General features: G+C 43.9%; 1 protein-coding gene across 2 annotated transcripts in view; it reads left to right on the top strand.

The window, feature by feature from the left end:
- pbx1a (pre-B-cell leukemia homeobox 1a) overlaps positions 1-21,300 on the top strand; it is a 121,522-nt gene that overhangs the window by 26,418 nt on the left and 73,804 nt on the right. For both annotated transcript variants that reach the window (XM_086130124.1, XM_086130123.1), the window contains exons 3-4: positions 16,735-17,605; positions 18,478-18,551. In XM_086130124.1, the coding sequence (XP_085986250.1) occupies positions 17,031-17,605; positions 18,478-18,551 (649 nt within the window). In that variant the 5' untranslated portion in view covers positions 16,735-17,030. The remainder of the gene's footprint in view (positions 1-16,734; positions 17,606-18,477; positions 18,552-21,300) is intronic.

Here is a 21,300-nt window from a genome sequence, read left to right as displayed (position 1 = left end):
AAACTGTGCAGGGCACAAAAATCAGATCCAATATCTCTCTTTTAAAATAAAGTGCTCGATCATTTTTTAAATTCGGATTGGCACCAACGTTTGACTGAAATAGTTTCAGCAGTTTTTGCATTGCTCGGCTAACACGTTTGATCGAGAATAATGCCCCCCCCCCCCAAAAAAAACCTTCTCCGCTATGCAATAATAGATGTCTTTATGAAGCGGCTTTGGGCCTTGAAGCATTGTAATTCATTGATCTGCAGTCAGTCACCTGCTACCACCTGGGTAACAGCCCCCCTTCCCCCCCGACATTGTTGACAGAAACAACCAGGCTGTCAGTTGCCAGGCAATATTCACAACCACTGGCCCACATCAGCTAATTACCAACAGAAATCAGGTATTGACAGATGGGCCCATGCATATTGATCGGCCACAACTGCCACGTTCTAAATCACCTAGCTCTAATGAATCATTTCCCATTTGGGAGGCAGAAGCCCGGGATGAAAAAGCAAAGCAAATCAAGCGTGGGTGTGCTTGTGCTTGACATCACACAACCATCGCGCAGTCATACCTGTATTGCACGTAGCGCAAGATGAGCACATGCACAAATCGCCGCTGCTGGAAAACCCTCCAAACATTAAAGCTGCCTCCTCGCTCCCCACACCCCACCCCACCTATTTTTTTTTTCTCACTCTGGTTATTTTTCATCATGGGCGAACCGGCACGAGCAGTAAATACACCGCTCCTCACACTGCGGACTCGGAGTGACCCCCTCAACCCTCCGTGTCTCTGATGCTTCTCCCAAGGTCCCTCGTTCCAAGGCCCCCGTCGATGCAGCGCACCGGTTTGCGGCGCGCGCCCTGTAATTCACCGGCCTGCTAGATCGCCTGCCAGCAGCTATTGATTTTTGTTTCCCCAATCTCCTGGAGAGAGGGAAAGAAAAGATTAAAAACACTTTGTCAGTTTGGTGGGGAATAAGAATTCTGCGCGGGGGGATACCTAGCAGGGCGCAGGGTCAGGGCTGAGCTACTGTATGTCTTTATGGCTTTAACTATTTCCAAACCGACGACATCTCTGTCTGGCATCCTTTTGGACTTTTTCAGTGCAGAGACGGGTCAACGGTGAATAAAAGGAAGAGGAAGAAGCAGGTGTTGCCTCGGGCCGGAGAGGTCATTTTATGGAAACGTCACCATGCTCATCTGAGCATGTTCTCTGTGCCGTGTCAGTCATACAGTTCGACGCGCATACGAGCACATTCAAAGCCCAAAATATTCCCTTTGAAATCATGTGACTTTTCGGTTTACCAGTGGAGTTCCCAACCTGTGAAATTGGAAGCCCGTCTTCTCCTGTATGTTCTGTACCGGAAAGCGCTTTGTTTACAGCTACAGCTGGTGTGAAAAGCGCGATCTAAACAAAGATGCATTGGGTTGTGTAACCGGTTAAGTCTGTATCTTAACGAGCAATGAAAAAAGGTTTCATGACGCCATGTTTTCAACTATTACCTCCATAAGCACAAAACCGTCCTTCAAAACAAGCACTTCCACTTCAGAGAACACCAATGGTTAATATCGTTCGAACCGGCGCCATGCAAAGGCAAGATAGTGGACTTTTTTCCCCCCATCATCCCCTCAATTTGTGACGGAGTCAATCAAGAACATACCGTGGTCCGTCGCTAATCTAGACCTGCCCAGTAGTCATGATTACAGTCAATACGTCTCGGCCATAAATAATCAAAGACGAAGGAAAACAGTAAGTCAGTGTGGCTTCTTGTGACACGTGACCATGTATTCTTCTGTATTCTGCGGCTCAAACTAGTTTATTGCATGTCAAGTTGTAACATTGAAATGTTGTAATTACAGTAAATGCTTCATGGAAAACACTGCTCGGCCATAAACATGAAACATTCAAATGAAAACCAGTAAGTGCAGCAGTGACTGAGTGTGCCTTTGTGTGATGCCTGACGGCAGCGCTGCACAAAATTGCTTTATTGTACTGACACGCGTATGCGTTTTTGGTGTGTTTTAAAGTTTTAATTGTAAGACTGAATCAAACCAAAGCAAACATTTGATTTTAGACTTATGCTAACGTTAATCCTGAGTCTACCTAATCAAATAATGGGATTTTGCATTTTATTCATATTGACATATGCCTTTTTACCATATTAAGGATATCAGAATCCATTCTAGAACCGACCCCTAGTTGACTGTAAAGATTTTTTTTTTCACTGTACCTTTCCTACGTAATGTCTTCATGACACACCATGGACGTGCTTCGTCATTTACTAAATGGTTGGTCTGATATGACCTATTGACGCTTGGGTAACGTTGGCAAAGTGTCCAATGGGATTACTGCAGGAAACTTGAACAAGAAAGTTAAAATGCATGTGCAGCAATCTCATCGGATATTTTGGCCAAGCAGTATCTGTGGAAGCTAATGGCCAGCAATTTGATCCTGTCATTGTCGAGACCAAAAGTAACTTGCATTCATCTCATGATGTCTGAATAAGTGTGATTTTTAGAAAAAAAAAAGAATAAAAATGTTCCTTTTACTGCTATGCGTGTAGACAATATTTTGGCTGATTGTCTATTCAATCATGCTTTTTTTTTAATTTTTTTAATATCAGTCTTTCAGCCCCGTGAAAAAGAGGTTCAAGCCGAACATCACTTTGCTTGCTCGTAGGCCGACCGCCTTTTTAAACGTTTTCCTCCGCCCTCTCACCCACTGAATGAGATGATAAATTGAAAACCTATGCACTCCGAGTCCCTCGCTTCCCTAGTTTGTCCTTTGGGGAAAAGCAACACACCTACGCTGCCATCCCGTCCCATCTACTAACACTAATGTGATGCCAATATATTACCCCGTTAGACTACGTTCCGCCTGGGCGCCTCTTACATGGGCTCAGCCTAACTTTCAGCTAAATGTGGAGAATGTTTCCCCCTCGACATTAGGCTTTGGTAATGGTGCCTTTCAGGGCCACTCTATGTTCAGAAATGAAATATTCATACATTGCCGAGGACAGTCTTAGAAGGGAGTCTGTTTGAAATGGGAATTCATGGTTTCAGCAGACATTTCTTCAATATTTGATAGACCATCCCAGCTCCGTGTCTAATACCCCTTCCAAATGTTCTCCCACTGCTCTCCTTCTATAGCTCAGGTTTGATGTCAGCCTTGAAAACATGAGCAAAAACAGCTTCTAGGTTATTTGTGCCGTGCCTTAGTTGTGTCAAGCGCTCCTTAAAAAATAATACCAATTTTTTTTTTTTTTTGCTTTTGCAAGCAATTCAGTTGTACTCTTTTGCTGTCCATTTACTGTGAATTCAAAACCCTCCACATACGTAACCGTAATTCAGCTCTATAATATGCATATTACACAAAGGGGGACGTTTGTGCTCTTCTTCCACTATTTCCTGCTATTAAAGGAACAGTACGTAGACATGTATATTTGTTCAATCATGTTAATGCTAGACCGGTGTATAAATGAGAGGAGTGTTGCGGACTGTTGCCATGGCGACCACGGATCACCAACTTGAGCGCTCTCTACTAAGTAGAGACAAGCCAGGACACCTGATGATGTAGTGTTAGCGCTCGCTCTAAATTGATTGTTTTCATGTTCCAGTCATGGTGTGCATCAGGGGTGCCCAAGTCCGGTCCTCGAGAGCCCCGATCTAGCCTGTTGTCAATGTCTCCTTCCTGTAACGCACCAGATTCAAATGAACAGGATCGTTATCAGGCTTCTTCAAGGCTTGCTGATGAGTTGTTCATTTGAATCAGGTTTGTTGGAGGAGGGAGACATCTAAATCAGGTTGGATAGGGGACCTCTCGAGGACTGGACTTGTGCACCCCTGGTATGATGTCATATCAGGCTGCAGCCGAGAAAAATATTTAAATGATCATGTTTTGATTTTTCTTCAAAATTTGTCAAGCGGTAGCATCGTGACAAAAGTGAATGTCTGAATAACCTGGATACTCAATACCAGGTGGCTAAACGTCATGTAAAGATAAGAAAGAACGTCCTCAAAGTCATCTGTTTCGTCTTAATGCGAATTTACCTCTCGTACAACATCCAGTTATCTCCCTCTCTACGCTCATTTCTGCGACACTAATTAACAGTTTGAACTTCAGCATATCTGTCGAGACTTCAACTCCGTACAATTAGGCTTGTTGTTATTTCTTTGGGTTTTTTTGGGGGTTTTTTTTTTTTGGAATAGTACCATTTACCACTTTCACACTGGTATCTAAGCGGTCTTTTTCTTGATTTTTTTCCCCCCTCTGCCTTTTGTGTGCGGTGATGCTAGATTGGGGTGGGGTAAATGGGTGACGGTCATCTTACGTTGCCGCTTGCTTAGGCCGCCTAACTGGAATACATTGATTTCTTTGCGGGCATTTCATGTTATTGTCGGTCTCTATTTCTTATAAAGTGTATTTCTGAGAGCTACTCAAAGATTGATCTGCATCATGTTGTCAGAGCCGTCAACGGTAAAAAGAAAAGCATCGTTCATCGGGACAAAATTTGCCACTAAATGTAAACTTAACCTCCGTCATCCACAATTCAGAGGTAAAAAGTGGCGTTTGTTCTTTGAGAGTATCTCATTACTCCATACAATTATCATCGCATAAAACGTGTGCAGCAGTGATAACAGTGTTCTCAGCCAAAAAAAATAATGGAAGTGTCAGTAACGGTGGCAACGTAAGATGGCTGCCCTCTGGTGTCTTCTGCAAGGTGCTGCTTGATAGTCCCTTCACATCAAAGTCCATGGCTGTTGGGAGAAAACACACTCAAGCAGGGTGAGAAAATGCCAACGCCAACACGAGAAAGCCAGAGCCAAGATTCTGACCTAAAACCCCAACGTGCCGATGTAATGAATCGAGAAAGGAATATATGCCGCAAAGTCCATTGTGTCTGGTCTTCAATTAAGAGACTCAAATCCCAGGCACACAAAGTCATCGCACACTGTACATTTATTGTTACCATGGTGAACATTTGGGCATTGGCGGAGACGTTTTACCTCCACCGAGTGGCTTTTCAGTTTCTCACAGAAGTCACTGTACAGTATGTTTTGGCAACGTAGGGCAAGGCATGCCCCCTGACAGTTGAGGGCTCCGACTGTGGATGTTGAAAGCGGGAGGCGTGTCTGTTTGGCTTCCCCGGCGCCGCTAACGACACCTTGAAGATCTCCTCCGTCCAATCTCTTATGCGCAAAAAGCTGGTGCCGAGCGCGCTAAATCAGCTTGATTGCATGCCAGCGTTGAGATGAAAAGCTTGGAGGTGGCTACGGTAATCCAAAGAGAGCGGGTGGTCCGCTCGGAGGCATATCGTTTTATTCTCTCATGCATATTCACTTCTAAGCCTTCGAGTATGCAGATTAGTCATGTCTGAACAGTGGACCCTCCAATCACCCCCACCCCCCTTTTTTCCCCCTCTAACTACATCCTGCTGGGCATCATGCGCAGTGTATGTGTGCTTGTTTGTTTTGTAAGTTTGGAGGCACGCAGGTTTGAACGTGCATGCATGAATAAATGTTTGGCCGTGTGCGTGCGCGCGTGCGTGTGTGTCTTTTGAATAAGTGTGTAGGTATTGCGTTTGCCAGACACATGGCTTTGTCTTGTCCTGGCAGCGCTCTCCACTCACCAGATGTTCTCCTTTTTTATCATCCTCCACTTGCTCTGCCTTCTTTGAGGTTTAGGGAATCTGTGTCACTCACATTCTACTTGTTCCATTGTCTTTCCCTCTGTTTGGTGAAAGGAGGGAGCAGGGTGGGGGGGGGGCCCCGCTTCCCGGGGCCTTGTGTATCCTCAAATTTATGGTTTTGTGTCTCCTGTAATCACCAGAAAGAAAATAAACGAAAGGCATTTTCATTTCACCTTTGAATTATTCATGATATAGGTGTCGTGTGGTTGGAAGTAAGGCACAGCTCGGATGTTCAGCGACATACGTGAACAGATATTAGGACTGCTCTTACACAAAATATCAGCAGGGGCTGGAAATTGTTAAAGTTTGGAAAGAGCCTCATGCCGCGACAGAAATGCAACATTACAAACACATGCACTCATAAATATGCTGCCAAGGTCTCAACGGAATTGAATGAAAACGTGCAGCTCGCGGTATTCCTTGAAACTTGCTCCGCCTCCCACCCACTTTCATGAAAATTAGCTCTGTAGTTGTTGTGCTGGACAGCGATTGTAGTGAGGTTCTTCCACTTCAACGGGTCACGACATTTGGTGCTTCCTGGCAATCGATTAGGAAAAAAATCTTGATCAATATGGGAAAGTTAGTGTTGCTAGAGTGTCTCAGAGCAAGAAACACAACAAAAGTAAAATTAGGTCAAAAAGTATAAAAGCAATGATCTTTTATCTATTTTTTTTTGTGAAAAGAATTGATTGGTTTGATTTTCTCCCATAGATAATACTTTGTGTTCACTTTCAAGCACGATCTAATGTTTCAACAATCAATCTAAAAGGCAACGCCTGAGCAACTCGAGACCTCCGCGAGTCACACGTTCCAATACTTTTGCTCACTTGAAAGGAGGTTGGCTTCAAACAAAAGGTGCTCTGCACGCTCTGAGTTATTTAACCCATTCACATGTAAATCCCATGAAATAAAAGATTGGGATTCTGATCTTTTGTCTGGTTTTCATCTTTTGATCCGACGGTTTTTCTGTCTACAACTAAAACAAAGGAATCGACCTTGCCGTTCCAATACTTTTGGGGGCATCTGTGTAGGTCACTTAAGGGGTGTTCACACGGCAAGATTTGGTCCGGTGCTACACCGGGGCTGCCCCAGTTAGAGCGTTCACACGTGCAAATTAGCTCCGGCGTAGCCCCGGAAAAAGGCTTACACCGGACCAAATTTGATCCACCTCAGGGAGGTGGTTTAAAAATTTGCTCCGGAGCAAATGCTCGTTTGCGAAGCAGCACCGATGTAAATTTGCACGTGTGAACGCAACTGGGTTAAATTTGCTCCAGAGCAAATGCTTGTGAAGAGTTTACGTACGGCGAAAATGTGTTGCTTTCGTGCTCTGTCGGACTTCCGTCATGTGTTTGTTTAATAAGGACACAAGACTTGGCTGGTAACATCTTTCCTTTTGTAGGAGACTGGACTGTCTCGGAGTTGTTAGTGTAGTTTGTTCCTTTGTTGTGTGTTCACAACCCCCCGCGCCCCATTTAATTTATTTTGTGATTTCCTCTCTTGATTTTCTGTTTGGCGCATGATGTGTTTGCTTTTCTGAGTGTCATTGAAGTCATCGTTGATTTACGTTTTCGGGGGCGGTCACTCTCGAGCAGAAGGCACGGAGACCGAGAAGGAGAAGGACGTGCCTGTCCAGTAGTCGCTTGAGTTGTGTATACGTTTTAAAAAGAACCAACACGACAGCTCATTTGTTTTCTGTCGTTTTGCTCCGCTGCAGAAACTGCCGTGTGAACGCAAGTGGGGCTGCACCGACGCTGTGCCGTTGCAGACACGCTCAGCGGCTTTGTACGTGTGAACGCTCCACACAATTTGCTGCGGTGCAAAATATATCGCAACAAAATACATCGGTGCAGCGCCGGAGCAAATGTGTGCCGTGTGAACACCCCTTTAGTCTCCTTTTCCATACCAAACACCTGTTGTAGTACCAGGTCTAACCTTTAAGAGGCAACATGGTGCCACAGGGCATCCGGACTGCGGGAATTTCATGATTCTCTTTTAGTTTCGATTACATTTGGTTTTGTTTCCTCCCTGTGCCTCTTTTGTCCCCATTGTTCTTGTCATCCGGGCCCCTTGAGTAAACCAATCAGCTCCCTCAACCCTTTTGTGTCTTGTCTAGGTATTCTTGTTGTTTGTATTTAGTTCCCTGGTTACTGTCAGTCTTCGTCGGATCGTTGTTGCTGGTTTCTTGGCGTTTTCGAGATTTTGTTTGTGTTTAGCATTTAGTTTTTTCAGTGTTCCCCTGTAAGTATTTTTGTTCATACAATTTGTTTTAAGTACTCCCAGTTTTTTGGGGTCCACTACCCTCGTGCACTATATGACAGAAAATACAAAATGAAGAAAGAATAAAGGTTGGAGGAGAAACGGAAGAAGCTAGGCTAACTGTTAGCTTACTTTGTAACTACTGTACATTGTGGGAGAATATTCTTCTTTGTCAGTGTAATTTCCTATTGTGGTGAATAAACTTGTGAGACACATGGAAAAAGTTGACACAACCAGTTGCTCCTCTGGTTGTGTCCGGCAAAAGCACAATCTTTAAGTCAATTCCTTACTGGCTAGTTGATGGCTCATTGTCTTGCCCCTTGTAGGTGAGGCACTGGTTCCTGCTCAAGGACACTTCAGCAGAGCAGATGAGCGAAGGGGCGGACAAGGTTGCAAATAAACCACCGCATTTAATCACAAGTATACAAGCGGCCATGCGTTTTTTGTTTCTTTTTTTTTCTTTTTTTTTGTGCACATCAGTGTGTGATCAGCAGGCCGGACGCAAACACTGCAGTCACGCCCCTGGGAGATTAAATCAAGCTGTCACCTGGTCAGCGCCTCAACGCTGTCAAATCAAGGAACATTTATAATTACGAGGGGGATGAAATTCAGATTTATTCGTTCCAAAGTGAAGGCTGCCGATCGACAGGAGGGACAGCTCTCCTCCATCTGTCGCTGTCGACGCCGCACACGTCTGACACAGGGATTCATTTGTCTTGTCGTCTTTGACAGTCGGATTTTCCCGGCGCACTCCCACAAGGAGCCGCGCGGGATTTTCGGAGGCAGACGAAAAAAGAAAAAAAAAACACTCTGTGACAAGGAGTAGGCTCCTTATGAATGCAAATGAGTCTGGGAAAAAAAAAAAAAAACATTCACAGAGCAGCTAGCGGGCTCCAAGGCTCCGGCATCCGTCACATCTCCCCCCACCAGGCGCAACCCACGCCTTGCCAAGAGGGCTGAGGGCTTACAGAGGCCCTGCAGCAAGAAAAGACACACTCATGGAAATTTGGTGGCTGGCGCACACTGCAAGTGCCACCGGTGACTTTTATTTCAAGAAAAAAAAATAGATGATAGGCGCACCGCGTTTACATGCCATCCTCAGAATGGCTGTTGGGTTTTAAGTTTTATTTAAAAAATAAAAAAATAAAGAACCTCCTCAACCTTCGACGTGTGCATGCGAGCGAGGGAGAGAGAGAGAGAGAGGATGCGTCACTTGTATCACTTGACATTTGGCTCCCCTTTTATCCGGTTTCAAGGATAGTAAGTCAAATGCAATGTGACAGGTCAACCCCTTCATATCAGTCATCCTTCACCCTGACCCCGCCTCAGCTGCACCAAGACACATGCAGCTCCTCCGCACTAAAAATAAGCATTAGCAACCAGATACGGGACGATCCGGCCCGCTTGTGCACACACGGGGATCTGCTTACTCAAACAAACAAGACAACACGGCATAAAATCTCCATCCTAACAAGTACGTTCCCACTTGCAGGATAGCTTGTTTTTGAACCGCTTGTGTAACCGTCCACCGTTCCGCACCGAAATCCGTCCCGCGAAGGTCATTAGCCCGTCATGTCTGCATTCACATTTTACCAGAAAATAGTCGCCCTCATGATATACAATACTGCCTTGAATTAAGGAGAATAGCATTTTTGCTTTGGCCATGGTGTCATTGGATTGCAAACTTCCGAGATCTATCATGATGATTTTATAGAGCAGGCCCGCTGCTCTTCAGATTTTTTACTGTCTGGTTCCATGTACACTTCGAGTGACACATATGGCTGTGTTTCCATTGACATAACCCAACCCACGTGTGCACACGCCCGTAAAATTGCAAGCATCAACGCCGGCAAGCAGGAGCACAGAATTGAACAATAGTAGATCAATAATAAAACTATGAAACGTCGAGTTTTGTTGGACCGCGATGACTCTTATCCCTTATTGACTCAAATTGAGGGTAACCTCCAAATTACCTTGCTGTTGGCAATTGGCTCATTTAATGATGAACATGTGTCTAAAATAGCATATTTAGACCATATTTATTCAAATTATCATTTGTGTAATAGCAAATTCAAATTTGTATACCTCACAACTGCTTTTCAATGACGTCAAGATGGCACGTATCCGATATCTGTGCGTTTGCTGCACTCACTGTGGCAGTTATCACATGCGTAATGGGCTTCTTCTACGCATTTGGAAGAATCCTGATTCTGAATTGATTCCATATTTGCAGTTTTTTCTTCTTTATGCTACACTGACGCATAATAGTTGTAAAAAAAAAAAAACATCAAAATTGTCATTTGAACGTACTGCAAAGTCATTTGATAGTATAGCAAAGTTGTTTGAACCTATCAATTAAGTCGTTAGAAAGTGTTGCCCAAGTCGTGTGAACATTTTGATAAAGTCGGTCGAACATCATGAACAAAGTTGTTCCAATGTGCTTGGACAAGTCATTTGAAGGTCGAATGCTAAAAACATTATTTTCCATCATGCTACGCGCTATTGACATGCCCAATTGGGCAATGGACTTTGCAGTACTTTTGAACGACTTTACCAATTCGTTTGAACAACAAAGCACAGTCAAAATTGCTTACGCCACATTGGCAGTTCCACCCTTCCGTAATGTGGCGTTTTTTTTCTTTTTTTTCCCCCAAACCCATGCTGTGCCCCTTCCTTATGTTTTTCTTTTTCTTCTAAGAAAATTGGGCTCCCGTCTGGTGACTTGTCAGGCTTCCCACTCTGTCTCCTTCTGTTGGTCATTGTTTTTTCATGTCTCTTGGATGATTTATAACCCGTAAGTGAATTGTGGTTGATCTGTACTTGTGACATGTTCAGTGACAATAAAAGCCAACCACTTAATGAACACAATTTTGGGGAATACTATTCAACAAACATTATTTTTTCCAATAAATAATTACCGGTATGCTTATTTAAATAGTGCAGTATATCACATGTGGAAATGGAGTTTAAAACAAAATACTGCAAGTAGGACCAGAAACTACACTATGGAACATCCTGAGCACGGCACATTTTGCAACAATTTACATTCAGAGTCTACTGGAATGCTCATCATCATTAATGACTTCATGTTCACATAATATTCCATAAGACACTTGACTTCCTCTGAAGTAGTGTTTGACTAGGTGCTGCTCTTTTGGTTAGCAAGAGTCAATGAACTTGTTTTGTTTTTTCCCGTGAAGAAAAAAAAAAGAGAGATCTATTCGAGGGAGAAATATCTTTTTAAGTGGATGTTATGACCAGTTACTAATTAGCGAAGGGCGTCTTTTAGTGAGACAGTCGCTATTTTAAGAAATACATTCATGGACTTGGCTAGTTTCATCCAGAAGTAGTATATAAATAGCAGCATTATAATGGCTTACCATATGACAATGGGTGACTATTGTTGCCATGGTAACCCTGGATCATCTACTTTGGAGGTCTTCTAATATTGGTGGACAAGCTTGCTAGACATATATATATATATTTTCCCTGTTTAGCCAGTGCATGTTATTGAGTTAAATTGGCACAGCTGTTTAACAGGAAGTGGCAGGTAACACCTGCGGGGGAAGACTCTGTGCAAAAATTGTTCCTTACTCTTTCGAAGGCAAAGTTTGTCTTTTCCAGTCTTGCATAGCTTACATCTTAGAGTGCCTGAGCCCTTCAATTTAAACTCGTTCACATCTCTTTTGTCAAATCCGACATGGGAGTCACAGCCTTCTGTCATTCAAATCTTTATTTCCTGTACCACGTTACCTGTATTGTAGGAATGATATTTCTAATGTGTGCTTTAAGACTTGATTCAAGAAAAACATGAATCTACGCAACAAAATAACAACTGTATGTTTGTTTGAGGGTAGTTTGCCTTATGTCTTCGAAATCCTGGTACAGTTGGTGATTTGAGAACTTGTTAAATACTTTCTTGAACTACAGTGGCCCACTTCCCTGAGCTCAAGCTGGCCCAATCATGGCTTGAGCTAAATGTCCGTCATAGTCCGGTGAGCCAAATGTCATGTGTTTTCAAAACTATAGAATAGTAACGCATATACAAGTTGTGAGTGGCGCTGTCTGAGACCTTCATTTAATTTTTTTAAATTGTGTTTTTAGTTTGCATTGGTGTAGAACTGCACTACATCATACTGAAAGGCATTGCAGCTAACAGTTAGCATAGCGGTTTCTATTTCTTCTTCTACTACTATTCTTTCCTCCTCTGCATTTTACAGCAATCGCAAGACACTGTAGCACCATGCAGGTCAGTTTTGGTACGACAAGGGATGCCTGGTTTGGGTTTGTTCGAATTTCGGAAACAAACGCAAGCTGGCCTATTTAAAAAAGGGAAGACTGCGGTGTGGGTGGCGTGAACGCAGCCGACTTGCTTTCAAAACGGCTTCTCTCATTGCCTCAAAGTGTGGCGCAATGACAGTCTCACACGGGGACATCTCTTTGTAGAAGAAGAAGCAATGATCCATGTATGACTGGAGCGTTGTCACGGCTCTTGCGCCGGTGTGGCAACGGGCAATGTAAGATCCTCGGCTTCAGAGATTTTAAGTTGGATCTTTGATAATTACCTCGATAACGTTATTTGTAGGTGTTGTACCGTACTAGATGTGAGCTCTTTGATTCCAAACAGAGAAGAAAAAGCACCGCATGTGTTTCATTAAACTCAAAATAGGATGGTCAACCAAGACAGAGCAAGGCTTTGGAAAAGCTGACTGTGCACCTGTCGCTTAATCTATTTGAGGCGTGATTAAAGTTTAATTCGTACCCATCTGTAATGCCCGCCGCATGTATGTGTCTATGTGTGCGTGTGTCTGTGTATGCATGTGTTGAACTGCGGTGGGCCGATGAGTAGCTTCGGGCTGAGCCCTAGCCTTCCCTCTCCTCGCCGAGCAGGCCTCACTACTTTTCATGCCTGAGGGACGCCGAGAGCCGCAAACAACTGAATTTTTCATCAAGGTTACTTCCTGGAGAGACGTGGGGTGCAGTTGCAGCGTTCTCTCTCTGCACATTCGTGGCTCAGTCCTAACTTACCTCGTTCTGACCTGCACACCTCTCCGGGAGGAGTTGTTTGACCCTGGCCGGAAAAGGAGAACGTGTACTGTGTAGTCAGCAATCTTATCTTATTATTGAATGTACCGGCACTGGTTACCATGGCTATATATATGTACCGGCATATATATTTAATCTTTCGTTCTTCAACATCGTTTCATATATGCAGTCTATGGCTACAGATTCATTGTTATTAAATATTTTATTACCATAGTCTGTACAGTCATCAGAGGTGAGTGGTAACACGCTAAATTTACTCTGTTGCATTTACTTGAGTCATTTTGGGGAGAAATTGTACTTTTCAGAGTAATTTTAATACAACATTCATTTTCCTTTTCCTTGGGTCCATCCATCCATTTTGCAATCCGCTTTATCCTCACTAGGGTCACGGGGGTGCTGGAGCCTATCCCAGCCGTCTTTGGGCAGTAGGCGGGGGACACCAGCCAATCAATCGCAGGGCACACAGAGACGAACAACCATCCGCGCTCATACTCACACCTAGGGACAATTTAAGTGTTCGATCAGCCTGCTATGCATGTTTTTGGAATGTGGGAAGAAACCGGAGTACCCGGAGAAAACCCACACCTTGGCTTTCCTTGGCTATTTATGTGAAAAAAAAGCCCAAAAAAATCGATCCGTTTCCTATGTTACTTGGAGCAACATTTTGATCGCAACCTTTCGGCTACTCTACCCACTTCTGATGTAGTAGCTGTCGTTGGACCAAAATCTCCTTTCTTTCTCGGTTCTCTGCACTGAGTTGTTGAACGCATTTAGATGGAAGTACCATGAATAAAATTTGGACTTCCCAACATTTTTCATTTTCATCTTTTAATCTGAAGCTATAACGTCTTTAGTATCCAACAAAAACAAAGGGACCGACATTGCCATTCCAGTACTTTTGGAGGGGACTATATTTTGTGATTGGCTATATGTGTCTCAGACGGGCTGCTTTCAACAAGACAGATGTAAAGTGTACTGTAATTCTTGATCCTTGGGGTATTTTAACAAACGCATGTCACAGAGATGTTATTCAGACTCTGGGTGTGGTTGTCAAGGCAACCATGGCTCACCGATTGTTGTGGTCTTTTAACAATAAATGGCGGAGCAGTCAATACATCTCTGTCATTGCTTTGCCACTTCTAGCCTTGTCTTTGCTTAACTAATGTATAGTATTACGACCTGTATATATTTGTATTTACAAAAACAAAAGTGTCATAATTACGTCTTATCATCCAGGGCTCCACCTACTATTATCAAATAGCAACAACGGTTGTTCCTTAGATCTCCTTTAAAAATAGGTTTTGCACAAATTCTAATCGAAAGTGGCTCATGGGTTATTAATTAATGAAAAAAAAAATCAACAAATTCAACTAGTTCACTTCATCTTTTGGGAATAGCAGCACTCCTAGCGAGACTATTTTCCGTCTTTGGAAAGCAACATTGCATCTCCAGCAGAAAAACATCTGCTGGCTACCCGAATATTTTTACATCAACATTCATTTGCAATTCTAATAAAACCTTATTTCTTTCTTCTTCTTTTTTTGTGTTGTTTTTGGGATTATTTATGCTGCAACAACACGTTTGCTTTTAATGGAGGCAAAATATTCAGTGTCAGAATGTATTCCTTTTTCATTAAGGGCTGAAGTGGTGCTTCAGTGAATACGGCAATCAGAGGCCCAAGCATGGTTGTTGTTTTTCCTGTGCAAAGTTGGATTTAAACCAAAAGGCCTCCATGCAACGAGATCGCTCCTGCATGTTGAATTTCTGTGCAGCACATTTGGTGAGTGCAGTTGAAGCAGCATTTCCCGTGTACGACTAAGATAAGCCTCCATCACTTTATGAGCCTATTAAATAGGCAATGGAATAAAGCCCAATGGCTTCTGGACCGCAGACGTCCATTTGAGGGCTGCGCGTGGCAGTCTTGCAGCTCCCGAGTGTTAGACATTATCACCCCCACTACCCTCAACCTCACCCTGCCCCTTGTGACAATTACTGGCCTACCTCCCTATTCAGCACGTAATGAGAAAACGGACTGATCGATTTCTGTCCGGTCAGTAAAAGAACTATAGCTGGGATTTGGATACAGCACAGACACGACTGAAGAGAGCCACAGTGCCGCAGGATGACGTGATTTAGAACGATAAAATGACTTGACTCAGGGATGATTAAGAAATTACAGCGCCTGCTAATGAGAATTTGGATGTGTGCTAACTAGTAATGGCATTGATTATTTTATTTGGTTGTCGAAAAAGGAGGCAGAAATGGCTAGATTGCTGATTTTGGAGTGCAAACCAGTGGAATGCAAATCTCCATATGTATATTTATTTCTTGGGGGGGGGGGGGTTCCATTTCCATGTACCGGTATATTTCAACATATCCAATGTTTACAGTCATGGAACTCACACACACAAAAAAAAGTTGCATGCGCAGATGCCCAAATTCCACGAAAGTCAACTATGGTGCAGTGATGATATGCAATTAAAGATTACAAAAAGTTGCAAATATTAAATGCTATGCAGCATTTACTTTAGTTCACCTGGGCTGACCCATACTATCCATTGGTGTAGAGCAGGGGTGTCAAACTCATTTTTGTCGTGGGCCACATTGCAGTTATGGTTTCCCTTGGAGGGCCGTTATGACTGTGAATTTTGTGAAACCATATAAATGTTTAACCATCTCCACATATTACATACACAGCGACCAACAAATAGATGGCTAACTAAATTTGACATCAGGTGTCAAGAATAATGGATTGTTAGAACATTGAAATTATTGCATTATATACGACAATTTGAAATTTTGGTTCAGACTTTAACAAGCGTCATGGAAGTTGACATGCTTGAATTGCTTTTGCGGGCCACATAAAATGATGTGGCGGGCCAGATCTGGCCCCCGGGCCTTGACTTTGAAGCTTATGGTTTAGAGGGTAACCGCCACATTACTCACATTACAGTGCCAACTACTGGCCTGGCATGCCTATTACAATGTTTTCAGATTTTAACTGTTTGAATGCTATTTATGGCAAATCCCATCAGGTGGAATTCGAACGAAGATGTCAAATGCTGTTAGCAATGTTTTTTATTTATTTATTTTATTTCTTTAATGGGGAATTGATGGAGAATAGTTTTGGCTAACTCTGGTTGTGATAGTTAAAATGGAAAATTAACTGACTTTAAAATGAAACTGGAAGTGTTTGTGTGTGTGTGTAATCTTTTTGAAACATCCAATAATCTCGCTTTTGCTGACATTCTTCTGACGGCTGGAGAAACACAAAGTTTTGTCTGGATTTTCTCGATGTGTGTACTCCCTTTCAAGTGCTCAACGCATAACACGCATGCATACTCCGTATTAAATTCAGGCATCTATTTTTGTGCGTCCCCCTGGGAGCCTAAATGAGCCTCAAAACAACCCACCGCAATTAAACCTCGACAGAAGTGGCCCAAAGTGTCTGATGTGGATGTTTAAATCAGACGGGAGCACATTCATCATTGTTACCTTTGTGTGTAGCAACAGCTCCCTCAACCTGCTCCGTTGACTCCATTTTGATTTATTCTTCCTTTTGACTGATTACACGGATGTAAATATTCAAGGGGGGGGGGGGGGTTAAAATATGGTGTGGCTGACAGAGTGTCTTTTTTTTCCAAAGCACCTCCATGCTGTCCTGTTGGGTCAGCGCCACTCAGCGTTATTTATTAGGCTCCATATTCACTCTCTATCCATCACAGCACGGTCACATCTCTTTATGTTTATTACAGTGTTCCACCTTCCCGCGGATGGATGATTGACGTCTCAGGAGAGCTTCGAGGTGGGACTTGCGCGCGCTGTCTTCTCCAATGGAGGCTCGACGGGGGCGGGGGCTCCTCATTTCGAGTCACTTAACACAAGTAAGAGTAATAACACCCGAGTCCAAAAATCCTTCACACGGAAGGGCTGCCAAGTGGGTCTGCGGTGCGCTTTTTTATTTATTTATTATTTTTTTGCTTGTTTGTTCTGGGGATGCGCATTTAAGGAGGCGCAACACTTTTGATCCCATTAGAATCCTCCAACGTGCATGTTCACCTCCCTCTCTCTCCGTGTAGCGGCGCAGGAGTGGCCAAAGCCAAAAGCAGCGATTCAGATCAGATTTCAAATCGAGAAAAAGAGAAAGCGAGAGAGAGCGAGAGAGAGAGAGAGCGTGTGCATGAGACAGTCAGTCAATCTCCCTCCTCCCAAATCCCGAAAAGATCACCGAGGAGGCGCGGCGAGAGGAATCCAGAGGAATTTAGCGCGGATATTCCCTTCCTTTTTTCCCCCCTCCACCAGCCGTCGTTCTCCCTTGCTATTCCTCCTCCTCATCGCCCCTTCTTCCCCCCTTACCAAAAAGAAAAATTTAAAAATAAAAAAAAAAGAGAGAAACGAGATTGAAAAGTTGGAGGCGAGGCAGCAAGGACCGTGGCCGAGGATGGACGAGCAGCCTCGCTTGATGCACTCTCACGGGGTAGGCATGGCCGGACACCCCGGCCTGGCGCAGCATTTGCCGGATGGCACCGCGGGGACGGACGGCGAGGGGAGGAAACAGGACATCGGAGACATTTTACAGCAAATCATGACCATCACCGACCAGAGCCTGGACGAAGCGCAGGCAAGGTGAGACTGCACACACAAACACGTGTGTGTGTGTGTGTGTGTCAAAATCATAATATTTACAGTAACGGCGATAAAACGTCACAATCGCAAACTAGTCAGGATGGATGCAAACATTGTGCTTGGAATTAAAGAACACACGTGACTAAAGATACATGAGCGTTGGAAGAATTACCAAAAAAAAAAAAGGTATTTGAATCAAAGTGTGTGTCTGTCCAAGAGATTTCACCGCCTCAGTTTGACTTTTTACAAAGAGGCGTATTCACTGTAATCCTATAACATGTTGAATATTGTCCACTGATAGTACCAGCAGTCATATGAAAACAATTATAGAGGCAACTTGCAACTGATGTGCTGTTTTGCAGTGTATATTTACTGTATGGTTTTAAAATCTATATTTGACGTTTTCATTATTTTCACGATAGCTGGACTTGTTGGAGAGCCTCCTGCATTTACTCATATTGAGCAGGATGCACGAGAGCTCTTGTTGTGTTGTATTCGTTATATGGTGAAAAAAAAAATGAACATTTCCATTTGCACAAAATGTTGTTGCTGATTTACTAAATAAGGACAAAATTAGTCATTTTTCTTTTTTGTTTTTTTGTTCAAAATGACTACCCAGGAAGATTGCTGGAGATGATGCAAAGTCTCCTGCATGCTGATATTTACCAAATATGTACACAAAAGCCTTTTGTGCAACTGATTATGGTTGTTGTTGTTGCAGTATATATATATATATATATATATGTATGTATATAGTAGCGTTCAAAATAAATTCCATGTAAGTTGACTGGACTACGTTATTAAATAGTTGCATTTGTGCTCCGACGTGTTGAAAAAAATGGCTATTACTCAAGAAAGTGTTCTCGTTTTAGGAAACATGCGTTGAACTGTCACAGAATGAAACCTGCTCTCTTCAACGTCTTGTGTGAAATTAAGGAGAAAACAGGTAAGTTTTAGTTTTAGTTCCCCCCCCCCCCCCTCCCCCTCCAGTGGGTGTATTATCGCTCTGGTAATCCGTCTCCACTATTTTGCTGTTTTTCTATTCCCCGTTTCCCCGCTACAAAGTATACGGCATCGTCGCGAAGCACATTGAGGCATAAAAAAAAAAAGCATGGTTGTGTTTCTACATCCGTGGACAAATGTCACACAGCGTGCATGTGAGCGGACGCGGCACACACAATGCACAGGAGTGTTTTCATGGCGGCTCTTTCTGGGCTGGGCTTTCTCACCCTCTGTCAGCTCCCCTCGGCCCGAATTTGATGGTGTTTGTTAAGTGAGCTGTTTTACATGCAGAGGCTAGTCGTCGGGAGGGAGTTGGGGTGGCTGGAGGGGGCATTTTCTGTTTATGTTTGCAACAAGGGTCAAAGTCATGAAAAGGAATGTGTGAATTATTACTCACTTAGCAGCAAATTAAAGCGCAGCGACTCACATGATGAAAGCCCGTGATTAATCTCGGGAGGGATGTGGCCGAGCGCGGCTCGTTTTGAGAAATGGCTTTCCGAGGCTGGAAAATAAAACAAAGTCTGCAGTTTGACCTCGTCTTTGAGCTGGCGCTGCCAAGCTGTCAAAGGTTTTTAAGAGCGCCTCGTCTGGCTCGCGCGGTCGATGTTGTTGCGTTCGCGGCCCGTGCAGACAGCTGAAAATAAACACTTAATTCAAAATGGACGTTTTATTCCTATGAGTCATACTTTTGGCAGCAGGGGGAGAGGCAACCAAAAAGACACCAGGGGAATTTTTTTTTTGCAGATTTATAAAGGTTAAAGAGTACTCTCTGCGAGGAGGAATCCATAGTAGGTTGGGGCCCTCTTTCTAAATTGCAAGGCTCGGAAAAGTGAGACAGTCATGCCTCGCTCTTTGTAAACTGTCTGGCGTCTCACCGGGTTCAGCTAGAGTTCGCTTTCCAAAAAGAAGAACAAAGTGACTTGGACCTTTTCCTGGCTTCTACCCGTGCCTCCCCTTCCCTTGCCTCTGCTTCCTTTCCCTTCCCTTCCCACCATTCTTGGCAAGCGACGCTCCAGACAATAGAGAGGTTCCCCCTATTTCTGCGAAATGAAGCACCGAGTTTGGAAATGAACTCAAGTGACTTGAAAAGTTGGAGAATCATTTTGAGGAGGGAAGCTTAATACCAGCCACCTCGCCGTGACCCTCGTCTTTGTCTTCGCCCCTAAAGTGAAAATCCTTTCACTGCGTTTGACGGAGAAAATGACTCAAACCTTCAGCATGGCATTTACAGGCAAAAGTGCTGAGTGCAGTGTATGCGAGCAGCCTGTAATTTGTCCGCTCTATTTTTTTTTTATACATGTCCTTTTTATAAAAGACTCCACTTCGCCTTCGATTTTCAAATGGTCGTCAGGAATATTTCTTCCGCCGATCATTTGTTGCGCACGGCGGCGGCACGCTTCCAAAGGTGTGCGGGCCCGCGTGCACTTTCTTCTTTAGTGCGGCTGGAGCGTTGACAGCAGCAATATGAGACATTGCAGCGGCGACGTGTCCACTGGCGAGCAGCTGACAAACAAGGCGGGCACGCATGCCTATGGCGGGATAAAGCCGCCCCTAACTCCTGACCCCTCCCTTCCCCGTCCGCCGTGCTTTCGTGCCAGGGTCGGGCCCGTGTCAGGGTAGGAGTATTTAGCAAGCTGCGACAAGCTCAGCTGTGCGAAGCTTGTGTCACTTCTTGAAGGCTCGGATTTCTTCAACACGCCAACCGTTTTATTTTTTTTCCTTCTTCAAAAGATCATTGTGTGAACGGTTCCTGAGAGCAATGACGGGCTTTTTTTTTCCTCCCTTATTCTAGCTTCCTGTGAAGCGGCTTGTTTGTGTGGAACCATTAGAGCAGGGGAAGGTGGCACGTACAGGTTAAAGGAAGAGAAGCCAGACAACAAGTTTGTGTTTGTGGGTGTCAGATTTCAGGCCTTCTCTTTTTCTCTCTCTCTCAGTCACTCTCTCCCTCTCTCACTGTCTCTGTTGTTCTGCCTCACGTTACCTCCATACAGGACGGTGCAGGTCAGAGGGGGAGCTCCTGCGCGACTAATGTGATCAGGCGGATAATGCATTACGCTACTTGAACTTATCAAAGCCGGAGACCTGCTGAATCAGTCCATCCCGCTAACTGCGCCCTCCCCGCTAATTAGACACATCCGCACCTTTGAGTCGGTATGGTCACTTTCACGCTTAATGCCGCACGAAGCACTTTTACATTTTGGGGGAATGTGCTGAGTTATTAACAATTCATCTCTGATGAGCTGCAGCGAAATATCTCTGGCGATTATCGCGGCTTGTTGTTTTGTGAGCGAGACGCAATGGCAAGAAACTAGCTGATCCCTGCCTGCCTCTGGTTGTTTTTAGCCTGGCGAGAGGCCGCATCCACGCATAGGCAAGTGCTTTTAACATTGTTTTCTCAACGGAATGTCGATGTTTTTGAAAGATTCTAGTCAGTATTAGGATTTCCCACTTTGAGTTATTCTTTGGGCCCTCTTTGAATCATTATTAGTATTCCTCTGCCTTTCGGGAGACATCAATGTGTCAGAAAATTCACAGGGCCACATTCACTCAACCAGGAGTGTCCAAACTTACTCGTTTGAGGGCCACACACAGAAAAATGGAGGGATGAAAGTGCCAGTCTTAAATTCTTTAAATTTTTGAAACATGCTAAAGTCATTCAAGAAATCAATTATATATTGTTTGTATTGTCGAAT

Source organism: Hippocampus guttulatus, chromosome 14 (assembly GCF_054856545.1).
Source record: "Hippocampus guttulatus isolate MCC_2025c chromosome 14, RoL_Hgut_1.0, whole genome shotgun sequence".
Classification (NCBI taxonomy): Eukaryota; Metazoa; Chordata; class Actinopteri; order Syngnathiformes; family Syngnathidae; genus Hippocampus; species Hippocampus guttulatus.
The sequence above is the reverse complement of the archived record's forward strand: the minus strand, read 5'-3'. Positions and strand labels throughout refer to the sequence as shown.